Here is a 24,750-nt window from a genome sequence, read left to right on the forward strand (position 1 = left end):
TATGCTAAAAGTTGCATGTAATATTTCAGCTTAGACAATCAGCTTGGTGAAATAAGTGTAGCAGGGCAATTATTTATAAAGTTTACAACACAACATCAGAAAGAACAAGTCTGGAGAGTACATGTGTCCCAGAGGTTGCTGTGTTTTACCTGGCAGGTGTGCGTGCTTTTAAAGCAGGTGTTATTCCCACGATGAGATGGAAGATGAAATTCTCTCTACAGCTACACACTTCTTTAAAAAAAGAGAATACATTGAAGAAGACCGCTGCACAGGATGATAAAATGCTAACAACAATAATACAACATGATTAAACTTGCAGACAGGACAGGGTAAGGTAGATTGGAAATAGCAAGACATCACCATTTACAGTAACCAAGTAATAACCAAGTATTTGGTTGCTTCTCTCTATATCATTTTGATAGATTTCACACACTGAAGGGTCAGACAAAAATCATGATAGCAACAAAGATAAATGAGAGCCAACTTTATAAGAAAATAGCATTTATTTGATGCAAACTCTGCTCGAGTAAACGGACCAAATGTTAGTTTCTGGTGTATCTGTCATGCTTAAAGATGCATTATGCTTTAACACTGCACTATGGGAGGTTAATGGTCTCCTTAAATGGCCTTAAACAGGCAGGCACACGCCACAGTTGTTGATCGGTCCGTCTTCAAAAAGGCATCACATTTCAATTTGAAGGTGAAAAGAACATCTGAGAGCAGAAACACTGCGGAATGATGCCGATTTAGGTATTAAAATACAAAGAAATTTCATTTTTTGACTGCAGCAAATAAAGGAGACCAGGCTACAGGAACAAAGATTAAAGGCAAAGAATGTTCAGTTTGTACCACCTAACAAGAGATATGCACCTAAACAAAATAGGAGGCATACTGAATGCAGTGCAATTAAATAAATGAACAAAAACTAAAACATGATAGTCCTCATGCCCACTCATTCTTTAGGTTTCACATCTTTTGTTCTAATTATGTAGCTATAAACTTTAGAAACACTTTGGCCTTTGTTAAGTTATCAAATCTCACACATGAGCTTACATAAACTCTACACAGTTCTCGGCTACAGGGAAAGTCCAGCCAAATGTATCAGTCCATAGTCAGTAACCCCGTGGATCATACAATGACAGTCTGTATCTCCACCTCCTCTGGGGATGTGATGACGTATTCCTCTTGCTGCTGCACCATGTGTATTCCCTCCTCCACTGTCTCTTCAGTTGTCAGCATAGTTACTGTCCCATCTGCCGTCTCCACGGTACCCGTCGTGGCCAGTAGCGTGCCGTCACTGATGGCTGAGGCCAGCGTCATGGCCACCTGCTCCGTCAGGCTCTCTGGTGTAGCGATGGTGATGGTGTCCCCGCAGTCAGAGATGGAGGCGCCCTCCTCGTCCATCGCCATGTTGCGCACGATGATCTGGTGGCTGCCCGTGTTGCCGGCGGCCTGCGATTGGCTGACTATTCGCTGCACCACTTTCATGATGGTGTTTCCCATCTGACAGGTTTGGTAGAAAAGAGGTAGGAGAAGAGGCGTAAGATAATGAAAACCCAATTAACAGTGCTTATCAGATCATTAGATTCTCATCTCTGCATAAACTCTACACATCTCATTTTGTGCGCTAGTGTGTGTATTTGTGTATACTGACCTCATTTTGGCTGTCTTGAAAGAGTGTTACCTCTTCTTCTTGCACGTCTTCCTCTGTTTGAGTCTAAAAGAAATGAGGGAAATAAAGTTAATCACAAATATGAGCAGAATGTTAGGAAGTATTAATTACATGCATTTGATTCAATGTGTGTTCTGATTCTAGTCATAAGAACCTTGAAATATAATGAGCACAATCCGCTCTACTTTTTGGAGATATTGTTTACGCATGCTATTTAAGTTTAGTGTAACTTGCTGTCAACTACATAGTCCACCACTAGTCAAGTCCTTTATTTTTCATTCAGACATGAGAAGTCTCGTATTCAGTCGGTTACTTGATAACAGTGTGCAGCTTTGGAGTTAATACTTGGTCGAGCCTCTTTCACAATCAATAACTTTCAACCCATTGTTTCCTGCAGCCATGGATCAAACCGGCGTACTGTATTTGGGAACATTTATCTTAACAGTCAAGAGTGGGGATTGTCCACAGTATTGAGCATGTAAGTTGCTTTGGATAAAAGCATCTAACAAATGACATGTAATGTAATGTAAAAAGAGTTATTTTCCCTTCATAAGCATTGTTATTTCTACTGTGGAATTTGTAAGAAAAGGAAACATCTGCAAAGGTTAGGTCCAGTTTCCAAAAAAATGATAGTCAGGAGGAAATAAAAAAACTACAAACAATCAAGAGACCCTCTTTAACAGGCCTGAAACGTGTGTTCAAAGCTTGAAGTATCTGCACTTTGCAAAAGACGGTAGAAAGTAATTCGTTCTCATCAGCAAACTATTCAATTCACTTCAAATTGAAGTGATTCAAAACACTTGAATCAGTGATGTAACAGCACATAATCTGCTATTGATTGATATAAAAAACACTTCCTGTGACATCATGTATCACTTAAACAAGTTTTATCTAGAAAGAAAATTACTGAGGATTCACACTTTAACAAACATCAAACTCTGAGTAAGGGGAGAAACACCACTTTCTGTTAACCCTTATTCCCTGTCTCACCTTGACGATGTACTCCTGTGTGTCGGCCACCATTGAGGAGAACTCCACCAGGACGGCATGAGGATCCTCTGAGATGATGGCTGCCGTAGCGAGGCTGTTCACCGACGCCTGCTCCTCCGTTTCCACTTCCTGCTGCTCACCGCAACCGTCCTTCTGGCAGCCTCCTGGTGGGAAACAAGAGCCGTTGTTATTATGTTTGTCTGTGTCAGCAAGTACATTTAATCTTCAAGTATTGTGATCTGTCAACTACAGAGACCTTTCGCACGCATATGCCGATTCAGAGTCCCGTGCTCAGCAAAGCCTCGGCTGCACTTTGGGCACTTGAAAGGCTTCTCTCCGGTGTGATGGCGGATGTGTCGCACTAACGAACCCTTCTCCCTGAAGCCTCGTAAGCAGAACTGACACACATAAGGTTTCTCATCACCGTGGGTCCGCTGATGCACCTGTAAGGCATTCTGAGCAAGACAGAAAGATACGTCTGTGAATAATAACTTGGTGACGAAATATGTTGTAATATGAATACAAGTTGAGCATTTAATACAAAACAAAGACTAATATCTACAAACAATTTACCTTGGTCTTGTACCCCTTGTTGCACCTGGAACAGCGGTAGGGTCTTTCATCAGAGTGGGCCCTCATGTGCTCACGTACATGCCCAATGGTTTTGTATAGCTTGCCACATTCCCCACACTTGTACCTCCTCTCACTGACATGGACTTCCATGTGTTTCTTTAGCAGGTAACCAGTTAGAAACTCTTTGTGACAAAGCGTGCACTTAAAAGGCTTGTAACCTGCACAAAGAGAAAAGAAAGAGAGAAGAATTTAATATTTTTGTTTGTAACAAGATAAAGTTGTGCTTTCTTCTGATTTCACATATTGATTAAGGTTAATCAAAAGGATTTTAGGAGGGAAGCATACAGTGATGCTGCTGTGAGTCATGAATTATAGTTTTGGACTTACCCAAATGGCCCTTGACATGAAAGCGGAAATAATTCAGTCCCTTGAAAGAGCGACTACAGTGTGGACACTTGTGTGTTTTTGAAGATGTTTGTCCATCTCCTGCTTCCTGCAAAAGAATCAAAAGCAGACAACAAGACATTCAGTTCAGTTTTTCAGTTTCTTAAACTTAAAAAAAAACAAATCAAAATGACGATTAATTATTAAGTCAGTTGGCAATATGGTCAGTTATTTAAAGCTAAGTACTTACAAATTATAAATAGCTAATATTTCAAAAAGAAGAAAGAAATTGAACCCTTTTTACAAAGCATTGCAAAAACATAACTGCTAGAAGAATGTAAGTAGTTAACTGGTCAATACCATTATTACTCTCATCCTTACCTCTGTTTCCATTTCAAACTCTTCTTTAATATGGATCTCAGTGAAATTTTCATCCTCATCAGGACAGTCAGAATGCTCTTTATCCATCTCCTCCGTTGCCTCCGAGGTCTCCTCGACCACGGCTTCCTCCACGGCTTCCTCCACGGCTTCCTCCACGGCTTCCTCCACGCCCTCCTCCACGCCCTCCTCTGTCTCCAGGGCGATGCCAGAGTTGATGATGGCCTGGCAGATGAGGTTGCCTCCAGCTGCTGCAGCCGCGGCCAGCGCTTCAGCTTGAGACTGATCTACTACAACCTGACCACAGGCAAGAGAAAACATGAAAGGTTGGAGGACAGTTTCAGATTTGCCTGTCCCACTGTTTTGGCCAAACTTGACCCACTCGACCATGCTGCACTGCGATATACATCAAATGCACCCTATACGACTCATCATTGCAAACTTTATAGCCTAACTGGATGGTCCTCACTTACTATGCGTAGGATGCAGCACTGGTTTTTATTAATGTATAAAGCCATTTTAGGTAAGCTTCCACTGCATATATGTGCCAGATTTGCTCCAGTTTGTGACTCTTACAACCTCAGATCCAGTGCCTGGATACGGTTCCAGGTACCTGCCGTGCGGACTGAAGCTGGAAAAATGAGTCTTTTTCATTATGGTCCTTGGTCTTGAAATGACCTTCAATCAAGCCTCAAACTGATGGCACTTGTCCCAATAGCCTCTTTTAAATTGAATTTGTCTGAGGTCCTTACCACCAGCTGCTCTTGCAGTAATAAGTAGTACCTTTCTTACTGTCCCAATTGTGCACAATGTAGTGACTGCTTTTCGTTTCTTTGTTTACTTAATTGTGTTCTCTGTATTTTATATGTCTGTGTTATGTGTAAAAATGTGTAACGTTGCTGCCTTCTTGGCCAGGTCAGCATTGTAAATGAGATTTTATCTGGTTAAATAAAGGTTAAATAAAATAAAATAAAAGTTACAGGCTTAATTATCTCATACTAAATCTAAATGTTCTTTATTTTTGCAAATAATGTACCAAAAAGTATTATGGAAAATATATGTGTTCTGTGTATATTTGATTGGTAACAGCAGGACTAAATGTGTTTCTCTACTAACCTGTTGCTCCAGCGTTGTTCCATTCACCTCCATTGTGAAGTGGACCTGATGGAGGACCTCGTGGGAACCAGCCTCTACCACACTGACCACAGCAGTCTGAGCCTCTACCATCCCCTCTTCCTCCACCTCTTCCTCCTCTGGCTGACGCTCCAAAACCACCACTTCATGCTGCTGGCCTGCCACTGCATCATCGACTCCTGTGAAATGCACACAGACCTGTCAGTGATACTTGGATTTTCTTAATCTATTTCTCAATCTCGTACATTGTCGACTTTGATATAAAAGGACTCCATCAATAGCCATGTATTTGCTTTGATAGAATAGATTGTAAAGGACCGTCAAGCTACTTTCTTTAACACAAACATACTTGTCACAAAATAACAGCAGCTGGTGTATAAATCTTACCTTTTTGTATACCATCTTTGCTGACTAAGATCTCCTTGTACTGAACAAAGCGGATCTTTTCTGTGCAGGGTGTGAGGGCCTTTAGATGTCTTGTGAGGGCACCGGACTCTCTGAAAGACTGGCCACAAAGGGTACAGCGATACGGCCGCTCATCTATGAGGAAACAGGAAGAAAGTTATCATATAAGGTGTTTTAGAAGACATGGAATCATAAACAAAACAGTCTTTGTTAACTGTCTGTACCAGTGTGACGACGATTGTGACGAATCAGGGAGCCTTTTGTGCGAAAGGAGGTTCCACATAGGTCACATGAGAAGTTCTTCTGGTCACTGTGAGTTTTCATATGAGTTCTCAAGATGTTGGTCTGTAGGGTAAAAATATAACATATCATAAAGAAAAGCACTGGCAACATGAAGTGTAATAAATACACAGCCTGGTATTATTCATGAAAGATATTTCTGACAAGGAAATCTGATCTCAGGTCCCCAGTTAAACACAAATACATTTTAGGACTTACAGTTTTAAATGTCTTGTCACAAAGTTGGCAAATGTAGCGTCCCTCCTGGTTAACTTTGTAAACAACAGACTTGTCACTCTCAGCATTGTCCGATAAGGATCCTTCCGTCCCATCGGATTGGTCATTGACTTTGGGTGAAACTATTTTCTTCCTGCTACCTCTGCCAAAAGTACCACTGCTTTCATCTGTGTGAAATAAAGATACAAATTACAATGTAGCCCCCCTGGAGAATCTAATTTACAGGTTGAACCAAAATGATGGATGAACCAATACAACATTTGTTTAGGTAATTTATACTTAGGTAAACTTAAAGCAAAAATAATAAACATTTGCTCATCTCAGCTTCACACATGTGTGGATTCATTCAATGCATTACATTGATGTGAACAGTATGTATTTTAGTTTTGCACTGATGGTTGGTTCAAACATAAGTCACCTTGTCCTCTGGAGGAAATGTTGATGTTTCTTTCACAATAATTGGCAAATATATGATGATACAATTTAGATTCAGCTTTAATATTGACCCACCGTTAGTGATCTTCACTCGCTCATCTGAGGATGCACCTTTAGCTGTTTTCACCTCTGAAGAAGAACTTCCATTTGCTGCAGTAACCTGGTAAAACATAGATATGTATTCGATACTGCAGTTTAAAGTGTAAACTGGATATTAAACCACACACACCACAGTCCATACCTCTTGGTTGGCCTCCACGCGTTTGCAGTTTTGTTGCAGCTTGTGCTGGATGAAAGCCTCCAGCGTGGAGAACTCGGTCTGACAGCGTCCACATTTGTGCACATCTTCATCTGACAGGCAAAAAGAAATGCACAATACAGCATGAGACAACTTTGTTAAGTATCTGTGCCACCTAGCTGATGTAAACTGCTCACTGAATGGACTTCTAAACTGAGTAAAGCTGCAGCGGGGAAACAACTAGCTTATGTTGTTGCTAATGGCAGTTAGCTGCTAGCAACATTTCATGATGGAGGAAGTGAGCTAGGCCCAAACACAATATCTATAAATATTTCAGTCTTGATTCAGAAAGTAAGAGAGTAAACCTTCATCTCCTAGTGTTGTCTGGATGGTGATCGTCTCGTTGCCGTCCGTCGTTTGCTCCCTCTCTGTTTCTGCCGTATGATTATTTTCTACATTCATGTCTCCGTCTCTGTCGCAACGCAGCTATAAAGGAGCGAAAACATGGCGGATTTACGACCGCGTAGTCATAACAACACAAGGGCGCGTGCGTGCCTCTTATCATAGATAGAGGGATGACAACAAGAAACTATTTTTTAATGAAGATTTCTAGCATAATAATATGCTTGAATTGTGTGTGTGTTTAAGGTCCAACACAATATATGTAAGAGTATATTCTAATACATCTTATTTTGTATGCTGTGTTACATTCTTTAAAGTGTATCTGCTAAAGAAAACCCTGTTTTGTTTTAATGTTTTCGAGAAAGAAATGGATCTTTGTTTTAAGACAAGAAATTAATGTTGACTTCTGGTGTGTTCATATTATTTTTATTTAGTTTTACGTTCATCCCATTAATTACTTGTATATATATATTAACCTATGCATCTATTTCATTTAAAGTATTACTGTTTCATTCATCATTATATTGTTAACCTATACATAAAAAGAAAACATACTTTGATCACATTTTTTCTTATAGTGCATTAAACGGTCTGAAATACATTTCGACAAATGACAAAGATGGCTTCTTTGGATCCCTTTATATGTTAAAGGTCCCATGTCATGGCCATTTCCACTGATCATAATTCCATTGTTGAGGTCTACTAGAATAGATTTATATTGTGCAATTTTCCAAACTCACATTGGTTTCTCATACAGCATCTCTGTAAACTACGTGTATTCACTGAATTTCACTCTCTGCCTTTAACGGCTCGTTGTAGCTCCAATAGAGAGGCGAAGTCCCTCCCCTTCCGGTTGAGCTCCATGGGACCTTATTTCGGAAAAGTTATGCATTGAAGTCAATGGAGAGAGAAAGATTATCTTTCGATCCCGTTTGAATTGTGCCACGAATTACACATATGATGTTTGTCAATTTAAAAGATAATTTTACAAGACAAAAAAATAAAAATGTGTCGTAAAACTGTGAAGTAACACTTTTTTTGTGTGAAACCGCTCAATGAACTACATCTCCCGTCTCGCACCACACACCAAAACGGCCGTTACTTCTTTCTTTCAGAATAAGGCAAAAAGTATTAAAAGAGGTGAAAATCACTACAAGTCTGGGCAAGTTGAGAGCTGTAACATACACAAAAGGGGAGTTAGTCGGTTCCGTAAGAGCCAGCATGCGGGACCGAGATTCTGGGATTTGTAGTCTTTCTAGTTGCCTATTTTTCATAGTCTTATATTTCAACAGTTTTACGACAAACTGTGACTTTTTTGACATGGAAATTATTATTTAAGATTGACAAACATCATATGTGTAATTCGTGGCACAATTCAAACAGGATCGAAAGATAATCTTTCTCTCTCCATTGACTTCAATACAAACTTTTTCCGAAATAAGGTCCCATGAGTCCCACCGGAAGGGGAGGGACTTCGCCTCTCTATAGCTCCAGCCCCCACCCTCCCTGTGAGCACAGTGTGCTCTGATTGGTCGGGACGTTGTGAATCGCGCTGAGCTCCGTGGAGGTGTGGTTTCCTTGTTTAGCGACAGCGAAACACAGCCAAACTCATCCTGAGCACACACAAAGTCACAGCCGATATTGATATTGAGTGAGAAAAAGGTTGATAAACGCTGTGAGAATGGGTCTGCAGAGAGAATTTCGCCGCGATCCCAACTGTCTGTTATCAGCCTGCAGCCAGGGAGGAGAAATCAGCAGAGCTGCCTGCTCCCTGCACACAGATGTGTGTGTGAGGAAGTCCGTGGATTGGTCAATTTGGACCAATCAGCGGGGGCTTAACGTAACGGCTCCGCGGACGTAACGTAACGGCTCCACGGATTGGTCCATTTGGTTCCGGGTACCGCATGACCGTATCGCGTCATAGCTCTGGGCGTGGCTACTGGGTATCCAGACGTCACGATGCCCAGGAAGAACATGATAAATCTCCAACGGCGTTTTGGGGAGGTCTTTTCTGTGTTAGAGTTTTACTCCCTCCAGGGTGTACTTTGAGGGTTTTGACTCTGCAGACCGTTTACATGCATAAAAACCTTCATAACACACAAGGGGACGGGTAATAACCGGAAAAGCATGACATGGGACCTTTAAATATTTATTATTGAACGTTATCTATTTTATCTGATAATACTAATATGTCTGTCAAAGATTATCTGCATCTGTATCTTTATGCCATGGCTATACGATGGATAACGCGGTAATATCAAAATGCTTATTAAAACATTGAAAACATATCCAAAAGTAAAAATACTACAAAATGATCAGAGCTGTCAATTAATCTATTCAAGCGTGGGACAGATGTGGGGCCATGGAATAAAAAATGTATTTGCTTTCACATGCTCTATAGTCCAATATTAATTACACCAAGGTGATGTTTCAAGCACAACTGCTCTTCGTCTGTAGAGTATGCAGAAACATTGCGTACATATACAGATACGTCACTACATATTACATACTAATTTTATCAAGGGCCCAAAAGCCACTGTGCATGCAGGTCAAGGATTCATGCGTAAATATCCTGACGAAATTGTATTTTGTTCTAACCGTCTATACTTTCTCATAGTAATTTAAAGAGATAACATTTCAATTTCTATAGATTAAGAGTCTATATCACAGAAAAAGAAAAAAAACTGATGTGAGGCTCCATGTTATGCTCTTTACCTATTTTGGTGAAGGATATTTTTACAGTGTTTTACTTTGTTATTTGTACAGAATACCTAAGGCATTTAATATTGACTTAAAGGCCTTTACAGTTGATACAGTTTCATCAGGATGTGGTCAAAGGTTCAGTCAGAAACATTGATTTGAGGGGGATTTATGGATAATATTGCATTTTCCCCCTTAAAGAACCTCTAAATGTAAATATGTATTTAATAATGGTAAAACATGGTTAACCATCACACAAAGATAGGTGGTGAAGGCCATACCAGGCATAAATTCGTATATTTTCACAGTTAGAAAACATATTTAATTTTGATAGCTTACTGTAATTTTCTTGCAGGTTAACTTGCTCAGAGAAATAAGGAGGCTGTACAAGACCATTAAGTCCAAACTGTTAAAGATGAAAGGAAAGCACTGCAACAGCCAGGTGGTTTATAGGGAGGTTTGTCCATGTTGGAGTTGAATCAAGGATAACTATTCACGACACAACAGTAAACAACAAACGCTTTACGGCAGTAAAAATGGCTTCTCAGTTCAGCGGCGTGCTGCAGTTGACAGATCTCGATGATTTTATCACTCCCTCTCAGGTAGTTGAGCTAATATAACATTCTAACATATTCATAATAAGTATCTTAAAATAGCATCGTTGACACTAATGATTTACGCCCTATATAAATGCAGCAGATAGCGAAAACATACTGAAAATAGCGAGCATTAGATGTCATATCAGTGCTGCTGATATGACATCCACTTTTAACCTTTATAATAAATACTTAATAAAAGCTTGACAAAAACTCACCATATAGCGCTGTTGGCTTATTCATTTAACAGTTAATGGTAACACAACAAGCCTGCGTTAAAATATAAAAATGTGCTAAGTAGTTAGCTTGCTGCTAATGTTAGCATTTATGTAACTACGAAGACAGAGGTTGGAGCTAGTTAGTTAACAGGTAATAACTTGTTTTTGAATTATTCATTATCTATCCTTTTGTTGCTCTCCCTCAGTTCAGATAGGGGTATTTGGATAGTGTTATAAATTGCTGTCTTCCTAAAGTTCATAAAAAATAATCAAAGATAAGTATTTTGTAGTTGTGTTTACAAGTGTGGTTTCTGTTTTTCAGGAATGCGTCAAACCTGTGAAAATAGAAAAAAAAACTCGGTAAATCGGTGGCCAAAATTCAGATAGAAGATGATGGCAGTTATGTCCAGGTCAACAAGGTTAGTATCTAGCCCAAACATTCCCTTTACGTAAAATATAGGTGTTGCATGAGCGTTTACCTTGAATTCATTAACCTCATGTTTGCAGGATGGAGGGAAACAGAAGCTGGAGAAAGCAAAGATCACACTGGAAGACTGTTTGGCCTGCAGCGGCTGCATCACCTCAGCTGAGAGCGTCCTCATCACACAGCAAAGCCACGAGGAGCTCCTCAAAGTGCTTCACAACAACAAGGTAGAGATGGACGGATGTGTTCGAATGCTTGTGTAGTATGTGTCCGGTTACTTTGCCATTGCAGCCTTTGGAATGTGATAATTGCTGGTTTCACGGTATATATAACACCCTCCACAGGCCAACGCTGAAGAGCAAAAGGTTGTGGTGGTGTCCGTTTCACCGCAGTCCAGAGCCTCCATCGCTGCACACTTTGACCTCAGCAGTACTGAGGCAGGCAGGAGGCTTACTTCTTTCTTTAAAGGCATTGGTGAGTGATACAATTATATTCTTCTCAAGTCCTACACAACTCAAAGAAAAACTGGAAATGTAAATGAAAGGCTGATTTAGGCAGACAAAGTCACTAAAGATTGTCATCATTATTGCAGGGGTTCATCATGTGTTTGACACAAGCTTTAGTCGGACTTTCAGCCTGCTAGAGAGCCAGAGAGAGTTTGTGAAGCGTTTCAAGAGGAAGGAGCAGGACAGCAAGACTCTGCCCATGCTGACATCGGCCTGTCCAGGTATTCCAAAACAAACCCTCTATGTATCATGTTGGAGCGTTCTGAAGGGCTTTTGTAGCGTGACATCCTCATTTGTCTGCATTGTACAAACATTTGTTTTTCTTTCTTGGCTGGTGGTGAAGTAAATCGACTTTTCTTTTTCATATTATACCAACGCGGCTTGTAAATGGTGCTGATTGTGTACCCTTTCTGTATAGCAATTTTTATTCTAACAATGTGAAATTCCATTGATTAATATAATGTGAAAGTATATAAAACACAATTCACTCGTATGTAGCTGTGTTGAGGAATCATCTTTATATTCGTTGTGGACCAAACAACGTTATCTGCTTGATAAAATTCACTTTGGTCAGATAATACAACCTTCATTTATATGATTTCAATGTTTGCTTGAAGACATCTCCCATTGCTCATGTATGAATTATCTGTATGCGTGTGTTGCTCAGGTTGGATTTGCTATGCAGAGAAGACCCATGGGGAGATGATCCTTCCTTACATTAGTACCACTCGCTCCCCTCAGCAGATGATGGGTTCTCTGGTTAAAGGCCATTTTGCTGAACAACAGGTACTGCACGTCTTGAATTTGGATTATAATTCTAATTTATAAAATGTTTAGTTGACATTGATCTGTGTGTTGTTAGGGGCTGAGTCCACAGCAGATCTACCATGTGGCAGTAATGCCCTGCTTTGACAAGAAACTAGAGGCCTCGAGGTCAGACTTCTACCTAAATGAAGCTGAGACTCGAGAAGTGGACTGTGTCATCACATCTGGTACAGTAATTACTCTTATGATGCTGTTTGCCTCTTTAAATGTGGAGCATTTTCTCATATTATACTTCACTGATGTTTCCTATAGGAGAGGTTCAGAAAATGCTTGAGGAGAAAAATGTGTCTCTGAAAGATGTGGAACCTGCTCCTCTAGATACAATGTAAGTTCTGTGATGTTTTTCTTCTATTAGCCATAGCAGATTTCCATAAGAATAAATTAACTCACACTACATATTATTTGTGACCCAGGTTCAGCAGTGTGAGTGAGGATGAGTTCCTGAGCCATTCTGGGAGTGGGTCAGGGGGTTACCTCCATCATGTCTTCACCTACGCTGCCAAGCAGCTGTTTGGAGAGGAGGTTAAGGAGCTCACTTACAAGACCCTAAGGTGAGTCTGTCCCATCAGAACCGAAACAGCCTTGTGGTCATTTTGTGGAACAGTCAATCCTTGGTCCAGTACAAATACATGTTTAAGATGCTTTTTATGTACAGGCAAAAAAGGGCAAATCATCTGTTTAAAGATGAATTGTATCGGCCTACTTGTCTTGCACCTCGTCTATAGAATTTTCAGTCTAATCTGGTTCTTCCACCTCAACCCCTCTGCCACAGGAATAAAGATTTCCAGGAAGTGACTTTAGAGAAAGATGGAGTTGTCCAGTTGAGCTTTGCTTCCACATACGGCTTCCGCAACATCCAGAACCTGGTGCAGAAGCTAAAGAGGGGGAAGTCGCCTTACCACTTTGTGGAAGTAATGGCATGTCCGTCAGGTAAAGTCGAATTTGAGGATGAAAACTTTTCCTTGATGTGTGCTTATGCACCTTTGCTCCATTAAATTGCCCAAAACAAGAAAATAATAAGCACTGATTTACAAACTTGATGTATGATGTCTGCAAGAACATTTAAGGGATAAACTCAGCATGCTTCCCATTACCTCTTGTTATTATTCAGGCTGTATAAATGGCGGAGGACAGGTGAAGCCCTTACCTGGTCAGAACCCAAAGGAGCTCCTCCAGAAGGTTGAGAATCTCTACAAGGAAGAGCGCACGCTATCGCCAGAAGAAGACACCCGTGTGGCCGAGCTGTACCAGTCCTGGCTGCACAGTGTGGGGGAGGAGAGAGCCAAAGAGCTGCTGCACACACACTACCACGCGGTGGAGAAGATGATTAATGGACTTACTATGAAGTGGTGAAGAAAGCTTTGGTGTAATCCATGATAAGCAGAGTTTTTCATCAAACACCACAGCACCGTCCCAATGTGTGACTATTTTTGTAATTCTTTAGAGAGAACAGAAGGGTTATGGGCAATGTTGAATACAAGCTGGATTAATGTATGCAAATAACCTTTCAAACCACTGTTTCGCTCCTCTAAAAGTTGTTTGTTTGGCAAATCGAAAGACAGGGGGTATAGATAATACACACGATGCCGGAGCCAAATTAAGTTCACATCGTATGACCGATTGTCTTTTGTCCTTTCAAATGTATAAATAGTAAATAATACATTTTTGTGGCAGCTGAAATGACAGAGCTAAATATAATCATTCCTTGTTTATTTAACCTTATGATTATGTGCAATGAGAAATAAAGACTTTATTTAATTGTAGACTTGTTTTATATATTTTAATGGAATATATCCAACAGAATTTAGATAAAGACATTATTGAATAATCTTGAATCGGTTGTGCAACTTTAAGCACAAAGTGAAGATTTGATCACATTGTGAAGAAATTAAAGATTTACATTAGTAATGTACACAGTATGATATTTTTACTCTAGTAGAATTTATGGGTGCAACATTATAGACTCCTGTTCTAAAGAAAAATGGTGACATGCAGTCTTAATTATACACAAATTAATTTAGTAATTCAAGGCCTAAAATACCCATGTTTAGTTGTAACTTACAACTACATGTAAATGTTCTTGCAATACTCCAAAAAATGATATTTATGAAAATACAATATTTTCAATTGAGTGCTTTTTGAAAGCAGGACTTTTATTTCTACTAACTTCAAATAAACATGTGTTGTTGCTATTTTCATTCAATATTCGTTGTAAGATTGTACTTTACATGCAAAAGAGCATTCGCTGTATTGAACACTTCATGTGAAAGCAACAGTAGTGATACCACGTAGACAATGCTTTGCTCACAATGCTTTAAATTAAATTCTGCCAAAATTACATAATGAACAATCAGAATAGCTTTCAAGCCAAAATGGAAAGAAAAGTCACAATAAAGCATTAATACCAATCAAGTCATTTTTTAATGAATTTAAAGAAACTTTACACATTCCAACATTTGTTCCTCAAGCATCTCCCCGTCTTATTTAAAGGGGACCTATCATGCAAAATGCACTTTTGTACGTCTTTTATACATGAATATGTGTCCCCGGTGTTCCAGGGAACTCACCAAGTGTCAGAAAACACAACCCTCTCTATTTTCCTCCATACCCAAATCTCTAAAAAAGGGGCTGCAACGGATCTGATAAAAACTGATCCAGATTTGAACACTGTCCTGACGTCCACCTATCAGGAGGAGACAGCCACGGCCATTGCCGTTCGAAAGCGCTGGAGACGCTGTAGTACATATGCCAGGCCTGTAGGTGGTGCTGTTCTCACAGAATCAGCCCTTGCAAAAACAGAGCTAAAAAATGTCAAATTGAGCAAAATGAGGCATGGCACCTGTATAAATAAAGGCTAAATAAAAAAAAAAATGGCTAAAATGCATGATCTGTTTGGTATTTTGAAAAAAAAAAAAGTATAAATATGCCTTATATATATTATGTATGGTCCTACACTATATTATTCAAATATAGCATGATAGATCCACTTTAAGTTGTTGATTTGAAACACTTTTGTACAAACTAACTACAATTGTAGTTTTAACATTGATTTAATATTATAAAATAACATTAAATAGACCCTTATACTCAGATTTACACATGATCAAACTTTCTCATTTCAAGCACTCAATTAAAATCTAAATTTTCCTTAAACCTACCGCACCAATTTCATCCGTACAAACCAAATATAATTAAAACAAGTTCCTAGCCATATGAGGGCTGAATATAATGATGAAAAGATATGTGTGCATTGCCTAAGAGAGAATGTCGTAGATATGATTATATTGTTTGAAGATGAATTGTAGATATTTATTCTGTACTTCACTATTGACAGCTTGCAGTGTTTTAAACAGTAAAGAACCATTCAGCATGAGTACACTGGAAATCACTCCTTGGGCACACGGAAGCCATCTTTTTCTTTCCGGAGACTTCTCATGGTTTCAATCGGGCTCGTCTCCTTGACATGGTCTTGCACGGACTTCTCTCTGAATTAAACAAATAACTGTAATTAGCTCAAAACAAAACTATACAGACACATGTGTTGTCAGTAAATCACTAATAACTAGTATTTAATCAAGTTGCACATACTTGACTCTCATAAAGGGGTTAAATGTGAATTCTTCCGCCAAAGTAGAAGGGACGGTAGGTTCCCCGTTGCTGCATTTCTCCTACAAAACACAGATGCAAAAGTTGTTTTAATTATCACTTTTTTCATAGGCTGATCATTTGATTGAGGCAATAATTGCCATGATGTGACACATCAGTTAAATACCTTTGCCCATGCTAGCTTCTCCTGAATGACTTCATTGTCTGGCTCCACATGACGCGCAAACTTCAGATTGCTGACGGTGTACTCGTGACCGCAATAAACACGCTTAAAACACAAACACATCGAGGTTAGTCATACAGTTTGAGTATACGTTATCATAATATGAAGTTTAGACTTTCAAAGTACCCTTTATACTGATATTAGTGAAGAGATATTTACAGTTTCTGGAGGCAGTTGTCCCAGAATGTCTATCAAGGCTTTGTACATCTGCTCTGCTGTACCCTCAAAGAATTTACCACAACCGGCCATAAACAGCGTGTCTCCTGCATGGGAAAAAAGGGACATTAAAAAGGTCACATGTGATGCAGTGATGTCCTGTTAAAGCTGTTGTATCAATACTTATTGGTCAACTTTACAGATTTAAAAGCTTTGTCAGAGACTTCATTGTCTCCAGTATCACCTGGTATTTATTTGTGCCTTTTATCTGATCTCCTGGATTTGACATACCCGTGAAAACAGCTGGGGGGTCTGTGCTGTCTTCTTTCGTAACATAGTAGCAGATGTGACCAGTTGTGTGACATGGTGTGAACAGGCATTTGATATTGAGTGATCCAACCTGAGAAAGAATGACACCAGTGAGCAAACATCAGGCAGGTGATGATTTATATATAGCGTAGAATAGACAGTTTGATTGTCTTACTTTCAAATTTTTGGAATGAGAGACTTTCTTTGTAATTGCATCCACTCGGTTATCTCCTCCGTAGACCCTCAGCCCTGGCATTAACCTAACCATCTTTTCATTTCCACTAGCATGATCCCTGAGGAGAGAAAATAATCAGTGTATTGTTTACCACTCTTTGATTCAGCAGAAGGGTCGTTTCATGCATGTCTAATGGTAGCCTGTCTAACACTATGTTTAAAAAAAAAAACGATAAATTGCATCTCACCAGTGGTGATGAGTGGTCAGAATAGTTGTGAGTTTTACGCCATGTTTTCTCACAGCTTCCATAACCTGTTGAAAACATTAAAGGGTCAAACTGCATACGTGATAAAATGATTCAATCAATTAAAATCTAAATGATTCAACAATAATCTTGATAATTGTTTAAAACCTCTATCAAGCCGATAGTGTGTTTTCTTACAGTGTTCTTTCTTACATCCCGAATGTGATCATTTGCAATTTAATTCTGATTTACATCATAAAAAATGTATTTATCAATGGTAGGTTTGCAAAATGTTGCCCTAAATGGCAACATCATATACATAATAAAATGAGAAGTGTATGAAGTATATAGTAAGTAAGTAAATATATGTAGTTATACACAACTGTGTCTGCAATCATGTAGAATAGACATACGGGACACATAGTGGGGATAGTGATCAATTAAAAGAGCAAATATGTTGGTAACATCAATATAATATAAGGCACGTACCTTTATTGGCTCCACAGGGTCAACCACAGCAGCTTCTTTGGATTCCTCATCTATCAGGAGGTACATGTAGTTGTCACTGAGAGCTGGGAGAAGTTCAATCTTCATGCTTGCTTGTTCCACCAGAGAGGACTTCCTCACTGCGCTGTGAAGGAGGGCAGCTGCCTGGGCCTTTACTTCCAACGGTGCTTCATGAGAAGATATACGTAAACATTAGACAGACTGACATGAGGACGCTCTCTCTCTTAGTGTTAAATAATCAATCTTATAGCCATACAATTCTATGATTTTATAACAGAGACCCTTAAACTAAATTATGTTTATTTTATGCAGCCAGACATACCGGAAACGAATGCTAATATAGCCAAGTATTCAACCTGTAAGCTAACAAAACAAAGTGAACGACGTTAGCTTCAATGCTAAAATGCATTACATGATTTCCACCTAGCTACAGCCTATCATGACTGTTAAGGATAATGTTATGTAATGAGGTGCAGATGTTTGCTCCGACAGGGTAACTCAGTTCAATTGACAGCTCTCTTTTTTCGACCATAACAAAAAACAACTTATCCATCCGTAACAAGTTAACATTCATATAAATACGCAAGCTAACGTGCGAAATGAGATGTTTACGAACTGTAAGTTAGTGGGGACTTACCTAATTTGAACGCTGTTGTTGCTCCAAGCAGAGTGCAGGCACTCCCTACGAGTGACTTGAATAACATAATAACAGCAGATAAAGGCTAACCTCAATTGTTGTGTAAACCAGAAAAGTTTGGTTTATTTCCGTGTCCGTTTCCTCTTCAACTTTAACCTCACAGGCTGCACCAATCATGTACGGGGGCGTGGATCCTGAATAATCAATATAAAAACAAAAATATGTGTTATTTGTAGATATGTGTGTTAACTTATACTTCTTTAAATATACAAACAGGTAGATGTAAATGATAGCCTACTTATTGTATAATTGAGCACTGATACACTTAAAATGCATTGTTTTAACAGCTGTAATATTTATTTGAGTTTACTGTATGTCCTTTCAGGCTTGCCGTAGCTTAGAAAATCTCGTTTCAGGGTCGGTCAAAGTTTAGTTGACGGTTCACTGGTTCTGACAGCCTCAAAGCTGCTGAAAACCTACACGTTTCTCCACAATGACGGCACAAAATATATCTCGATTCTGGGAATGGGGGAGGAAGATCATTTGTGTTGGCAGAAACTATGCAGACCATGCCAAAGAGCTGAAAAATGCGATTCCTACAGAGCCTATCCTTTTTCTGAAGCCACCTTCTGCATATGTCAGAGAGGGCTCCTCCATCCTGGTGCCCCGGTACTCCAACAACCTGCACCATGAAGTGGAGTTAGGGGTGGTGATCGGGAAAGGGGGCACGGCCATCCCTGAGTCCGCTGCTATGGAGCATGTTGCAGGCTATGCTCTGTGCTTGGACATGACAGCCCGGGACGTCCAGGATGTGTGTAAATCCAAGGGTCTGCCGTGGACTCGGGCCAAAGCTTTCAACACCTCCTGTCCCGTCAGTGAGTTCATCCCCAAAGAGCGCATCCCTGACCCGGGGAACGTGACCCTGTGGCTGAAGGTGAACGACCAGCTCCGGCAGAACGGCTGCACCTCCCAGATGATTTTCTCCATCCCTTATCTCATCAGCTACATCAGCGAGTTCATCACCCTGGAGGAGGGGGATCTCATCCTGACCGGGACCCCTAAAGGAGTGTCCGCCGTGCAGGAGCATGATCAGCTGCAGGCTGGGATCCAGGACGTTGTCACCATGAGCTTCAGAGTGGACAGACAAGAAAAGTAGTGGAAACAAATAAACAAAATAAATACCCAGACTCTTAAAAAGAGAGTGATTCAACCTGATTGTAAACTATTTCTTTATTTTCATTTGTGGATCAGCAGATGGCAGTGTTGTGCCACCAAACTATATGTCTGATGCTGCCTTGTACAGTAAACCGTGTATTTACATTGAATGATCTCACAAATCTACCTGTGATCTGCATTATCTCCCTAAACCAGGGAAATGGAAATAATTCAACACCAATTGTCACTGTTTCAGACATAATTATCTAAATTAAAACACAGCAGACAGAGCAAATTCAGCATAATACACAGCATATCATTGTATTTTCATTATTGTTGCATTAAAGTGTACATAATTTCAATGTCACAGCTAGTAATGGTTATTTTTGAACTACTTTATACATTGCTGGGTAGCTTAGTCTACAATAATATGTCAACATTAATAAATTATGTACTGTATTAATAATCAGATTCTGCAATTGTACTCCTAACTAGAGCTCCTACTATGTATTGGATTATAACAGGACAATATTTTCCACTGAAAATGTGTAGTACATGGTAAGTACCTTAAAATACTGCTTGAGTATAGTTAATAACTCAAAATGTTGGATGTTTCCTTCCATAATGTACATGGAAATGATACATTATAACGGGCATGACATTTATTATAAATACAATAATAACAATAGTATTTTTGCTTATGCTTTACTATGTTTTGGTTAGTGTGTCCTTTATAATAAGGACATTTCCTAAAGTCGCTCAGGTTGAATTCATGTAGTGCTCCCTTCAGAATCTTAAATGTGAAGTATTGTTTATCCCAGTTGAGTTCAAGTTGAGAAAAATAGTCCTGTTGGTGCGGGAGTTTGGGAGGGTTGAGGGTTTGGCACTGGCTGTTTGTGGTTAATTTTTAAATTTAAAACACATTGTGCTTCTTGTTGGATTAGCTGAGATGTGTTTTCCTCAGAAAGTTTATGGATTACAGTTTGATAAATGTTTTAACTGCACAGTGAACCCTGTTGCCTCTGCAGAGTAAATGTTACCTAGCAGCCGACAACAATCTAACATGCCAAAAAGACTACCATTGCCAATGCCATTTAATAAAACTGGTAAACTGGTTCATCTCGCTTAATTTTGACTTTTAGGCTGTACCTTCATTACAGCCACATTCTTCCTGGCCTGTTCAACATCTGTTCCAGGTTCAATTACAATTCTCCCACAGGCTTCTCTGTTTTCAGGATCAATCAGAGCCTCCATCAACCTGTCCCAGGCCAGTCTGCTGAAACCCGAGTCAGTGTACATCATCTTCCAACACCTTAAGGGCACGTTATCTCTGAGACTCACAGGACCCAAGCCTGGCCTTCAGGGGACTCCAGGGTTATTTGTGTCCATCACCAGAGCAGTTATGACAGATGCAATTAGATGTGGGATCTGGGAAATGTAGTCGTGGCCTGTTTTTTAGAACAGGGTTAGAGCCATGTGCAGTGTGGCATGTGCAGGTGTCGTCTTTTATGAGATTATGAATCATACTGTTCATTGTCCCCATGTGACTGAAGGTATTACACACTCACAGGTTGGAACAATGGCTTCAAAGCTCACGCTCAGCTCTGGTTAAGCGTTCATCACATGAAGCTGTGTGTTGTCATTGAGCGGGAGTCTGGGGAGGTATATTTGACGCTTTCAAGGGAGAGGGGATTATGTGGAGACCACAGTCTTCCGATCTAACTCATACATAATGATGTCAACTGTTAAATAAAATCAAGCCAGCTGGTAACTGCAACAGAGAAACTTGAGGGTAATATCTCATAACAACAAATAACAAAGTAGACTTTCTATTATCTAAAGCAATTGGCCTAGATGATCAATCTTAATAACTTTGCTGATTTCCAGACTTTTTACGGTTAAAATGAGGATGACATTTGTGGCTTGTGAAATGTTTCAAATTCTATTGGTTTGCCATTAAATTCGGTTAAAATAAAATGCATCATGTAACTCTCGTGATCCAATACCTTAAAGTCACATTTTTTATTTGTCTAATGCTCAAGTTTATGAATACTTGCAGGAATAAAGTTGTGAGCCTGCTAACATACTGATTACACGTGCACATATAGACCGTAAAGGGTATTTCGAGGATAAGGAGGCATAGATGAGTGTTTGATAGTGTGGCATGTTTACACCTTATGTAATATACCACATGAAATATTACTAAAGACATGTTTAAACATCAGTTAGAAACCATCAGTTCATCAGTTGAGAGCAATATATTATGCTGGAGGTTACCGGGGCAACTCTCTTCGATTCACATGGAAAACAACCTGAACATGATTACAGGCATGAACATCCACGGTTCATATGAATCAAGAAGGGGAGCATAATTGTGATAGCATAAGAAAATTAATTAATGTTTTTATAATACAGTAAAGCTAATCTTTATATGAAGAGGTTGTTATTTAATTTGAAAGAAGAAATAGCATAACATACAGTATGTTTTATGATTGAAACAAATCACATACCACCATACCATTCTTACATGACTGAAAAGCATAAGAAAAATAGAACACTTTGCCCTGACATTTTTTTGGCGGATAAAAGCACCAGCTCTTGACATGTAATTTATGGCTAGAAGGTCCAACATGCTAAAATGATTTACAATTTGGCAATGTGTGTGTGTTTAGAAAAGGACCATTCGTGATGCCTTTGCTCTGCGTGCTGCACCAGACAGTGAGGCGGTGTGGCCATTCTTAGAATAAAACCATCATCACGCACAACCGTTGGAAGGATTGAGTCAGACAGGATGACTATATGACATATCACATCAAAAAGACACGCACTTACATAGCCAGGCAATTAATTTGACTTGTTTTTGGTTAGACAGAAGGGCTACTGTGTGTGTCTGTTCTGTATGTGTCTTCACGTTTGCATAGTTGGATGACAACACATTGCTGGCAGTGGATACACCTTGCCTTTACCCTACGTTTCCCAAATCATTGACAGAGTTTGACTATTTCTTCTGCATGTGAACAATTACAGTGCAATGAGCTAAAGTCCTGAGGTAACAAGTGGCTGGTTGGGGATTATTAACACCATGAAGCAAATCAAGAGCCAAAATGTGATTTTGTTTTATATGCCAACTTCAGGGCTGTAAATCTTTTTAGTAAAATAATGAATGGGTGCTTTGGCAAATGAAAATAATCCATGCATGAAGGCCAGGTGCGAGCCTGTTTCATTCAGAGTGATTGACTGCATGCAGTGTGTTAACATTTTGTTTGAAGATGCAGGTGGAAGGCAAAGTGGGCAGTGTATCATGGAACATACTGTATACGCAGCATTATATTTAAGCCTGCTTCTACCAAACAGATGTGTGTACATTTCCCCAAAAGTTAAGGATGTTTCTAAAAGAGCTATTTTTTTAGTTCTGCAGTTACATTTTTAAGTGTGAAAGATTTCCATCCATTTGGCAACAGTGCAAGCATAAACTTTGATTGTTCCTATTTTACAATCAAGGTCCGTCCAAAAGCAGACTGGGGCTGGTATTTTGTTGTCTAAAATAGCAAAAGAAGTATGCACTGAAACGTGTCCAGAACAACAACGTTATAAAATCCAATTGTAAAAGTTCCTTAACGCCATATCCCTAGAAAGTTCCCCAATTTGATATGAGCTACCATAAGCATTTGAAAATCTCTCTAACCCAAATTACTCTCTCATCAATTAAAGTTGGAGTCACAATTTAACAAGATGCTGTGAGGCCTAAACCGCAGAGAAGAGAGAAAATCCCCGAGCATTTCTTCCCTGAATCGAAGGAGACTGCGGTACCGGGGGGGAAATGTGTGGAGTCCTCAGTATGAACCGTCTTCATTCTGTCTCCTCACAGGGAAACCACTTTTTAAACTCTAATCCTACATTTATCTGTTGTATAGAAATCAGGCCCCCCTTTTCCTTCAACTCAGTCTTCAGAGTGGTTCATCTATCCCTCGAGGGTGTTTCTGATTAGTCTGCCATATGCCCATTATTCCCAAATTTGAGTCACCGCACAAAATATACATCCCTCATCACATCTAATCTCTAATAGTCACAGTGGCTTGAAACTCAATCCGCATTGGGCAATTTTACTCATGCAAACATATCTGCACTGCTAGGAATTGATGGCATGCATTAAATTATGGGCTCAAATCCTTGGAAGCTGCATGCCAGCCAAAGCTAAACAAATTGCTTTACCCATGAGAAGTGAAGCGCTGTAATTTCATTTGAGATGTTTGGAGTATTTGTAATGCAGAAAACCTATAGTTCAAACACACATTCAGAAGTATATATTGTCTTTCTCTCATTTAGGGTTTGTGTAGCGGTGGACTTGAGTCTGAAATCACTTTTTTACTTCAGTTAAATCTAGGCTTTGGCTTAATGTATATGTAACCACCAAATCAGAGTGTTATCATCCTGTTAAATTGGCATTATCAGACCTCTAGATGTAATTACCCATCTGGAGGGATGGGACTCAAAACACAGGACTACTTTTACCAAGCAGTGAAACATGTTTGGGTGTTTTGCTGTTACAGTAGTCCCCTGTGAAACTAACATTTTTTTTCTTTGTGTACACAATGTAAAATGTTACTTCTACTTAACAAATGTGGTTATTTAAATGTAAACACTACTCTTTTCCTAAACCAAACCAGGTAGTTTTGTTGTCTGAACCTCTGAAGTTGTTTGTTTGTGTTCAAAATTAAACCCTTAACTTTAAAATTTGACTTTTTTTCTTGTTGCATTCTCTTGTAATTGCAACCTAACTACTTTTGGTTTATGACCAGTCCAGAATGTAAAAACAATTATATATGTTTTTTGCTGAAAATATGATAAACAATGCATTGCTGTGGTTATTAAGCCCAGTGAGGATATCTTGTAGAGCAAGCCTGTGACAACCCTTTACTCAACTCAGTTACATTATAATTGTGTGAATTGCCATACACCTATAATAGTGATTGAGTAATAAAACATGACCAAGTGCTGGTGGTGTCTACAGATTCCTGTGGGATCCACAACAGGAGGCTGGCTGTTCATGAGCTAATACACATTAATATGTGCAAAGACAGCAAAGATTGATTGATTGATACATTTTATTTCGAACAAGTAAAATAAATAATTACAAAACAAAACAAATGTTGCAGTGCATAGTCATGTAAGAGAAATCAAAACAAAAAAATGACATTTACAACAACAACAACAACAACAACAACAACAACAGCATTAGCAACATAAACAGTCCCACATCTAGTGTTCGAAAAGGAGTGAGAAGAAGTATAATTTATTTAATCTCACCCCCTTGTCCCTAAATGATTTATTTATAATCTATA

The 24,750-nt window shown here is 39.3% G+C and overlaps 4 protein-coding genes across 5 annotated transcripts; 2 read left to right on the forward strand and 2 right to left on the reverse strand.

Moving 5' to 3' along the window:
* Positions 1–484: 484 nt before the first annotated feature.
* Positions 485–7,221, reverse strand: e4f1 (E4F transcription factor 1). 2 transcript variants are annotated; one of them, XM_034143212.1, is made up of 14 exons: positions 7,091–7,221; positions 6,729–6,838; positions 6,563–6,647; positions 6,035–6,219; positions 5,761–5,881; positions 5,519–5,671; positions 5,114–5,310; positions 4,001–4,294; positions 3,623–3,728; positions 3,236–3,453; positions 2,919–3,117; positions 2,663–2,823; positions 1,655–1,717; positions 485–1,503 (listed from the first exon to the last, which is right to left on the reverse strand). In XM_034143212.1, the coding sequence occupies exons 1-14, from the start codon at positions 7,185–7,187 to the stop codon at positions 1,129–1,131; spliced, it is 2,364 nt and encodes a 787-aa protein (XP_033999103.1). In that variant the 5' UTR covers positions 7,188–7,221; the 3' UTR covers positions 485–1,128. The 2 variants fall into 2 exon arrangements, with proteins under 2 accessions (XP_033999103.1, XP_033999102.1); XM_034143211.1 differs by having other exon boundaries at positions 2,663–2,826.
* A 3,142-nt stretch (positions 7,222–10,363) lies between these two features.
* On the forward strand, positions 10,364–14,599 carry narfl (nuclear prelamin A recognition factor-like). Its single transcript, XM_034143219.1, is given in 12 exon segments — positions 10,364–10,429; positions 10,964–10,999; positions 11,001–11,060; positions 11,149–11,292; positions 11,410–11,539; positions 11,658–11,792; positions 12,239–12,357; positions 12,434–12,563; positions 12,649–12,721; positions 12,810–12,947; positions 13,169–13,326; positions 13,508–14,599. Coding segments are annotated over 12 exon segments (1,431 nt in total). The 3' UTR covers positions 13,750–14,599.
* A 1,079-nt stretch (positions 14,600–15,678) lies between these two features.
* On the reverse strand, positions 15,679–18,400 carry hagh (hydroxyacylglutathione hydrolase). The gene is made up of 9 exons (XM_034143231.1): positions 18,254–18,400; positions 17,599–17,783; positions 17,113–17,177; positions 16,866–16,983; positions 16,673–16,781; positions 16,385–16,488; positions 16,169–16,270; positions 15,985–16,064; positions 15,679–15,881 (listed from the first exon to the last, which is right to left on the reverse strand). Exons 1-9 carry the CDS (start codon positions 18,318–18,320, stop codon positions 15,782–15,784), a joined length of 930 nt encoding a protein of 309 aa, XP_033999122.1. The 5' UTR covers positions 18,321–18,400; the 3' UTR covers positions 15,679–15,781.
* Positions 18,401–18,661: 261 nt separating this feature from the next.
* fahd1 (fumarylacetoacetate hydrolase domain containing 1) lies at positions 18,662–19,777 on the forward strand. The gene has a single exon (XM_034143238.1). It carries the CDS (start codon positions 18,747–18,749, stop codon positions 19,407–19,409), a length of 663 nt encoding a protein of 220 aa, XP_033999129.1. The 5' UTR covers positions 18,662–18,746; the 3' UTR covers positions 19,410–19,777.
* Positions 19,778–24,750: the final 4,973 nt, after the last annotated feature.

This window comes from Trematomus bernacchii, unplaced genomic scaffold (genome assembly GCF_902827165.1).
Source record: "Trematomus bernacchii unplaced genomic scaffold, fTreBer1.1, whole genome shotgun sequence".
Taxonomy (NCBI): domain Eukaryota; kingdom Metazoa; phylum Chordata; class Actinopteri; order Perciformes; family Nototheniidae; genus Trematomus; species Trematomus bernacchii.

Coding starts and splice junctions, on each gene's coding strand:
- e4f1 (XM_034143211.1), bottom strand. CDS start 7,187: ATGAATGTAGAAAATAATCATACGGCAGAAACAGAGAGGGAGCAAACG. Junction 3,729..4,000: donor AGTTTGAAATGGAAACAGAG/GTAAGGATGAGA, acceptor ATTCTTTTGCAG/GAAGCAGGAGATGGACAAAC. Junction 3,454..3,622: donor TCATGTCAAGGGCCATTTGG/GTAAGTCCAAAA, acceptor CTCTTTGTGCAG/GTTACAAGCCTTTTAAGTGC.
- hagh (XM_034143231.1), bottom strand. CDS start 18,320: ATGTTATTCAAGTCACTCGTAGGGAGTGCCTGCACTCTGCTTGGAGCA. Junction 17,784..18,253: donor AACAACAGCGTTCAAATTAG/GTAAGTCCCCAC, acceptor CTTCTCATGAAG/CACCGTTGGAAGTAAAGGCC. Junction 15,882..15,984: donor AACCCCTTTATGAGAGTCAA/GTATGTGCAACT, acceptor TGTTTAATTCAG/AGAGAAGTCCGTGCAAGACC.
- fahd1 (XM_034143238.1), top strand. CDS start 18,747: ATGACGGCACAAAATATATCTCGATTCTGGGAATGGGGGAGGAAGATC.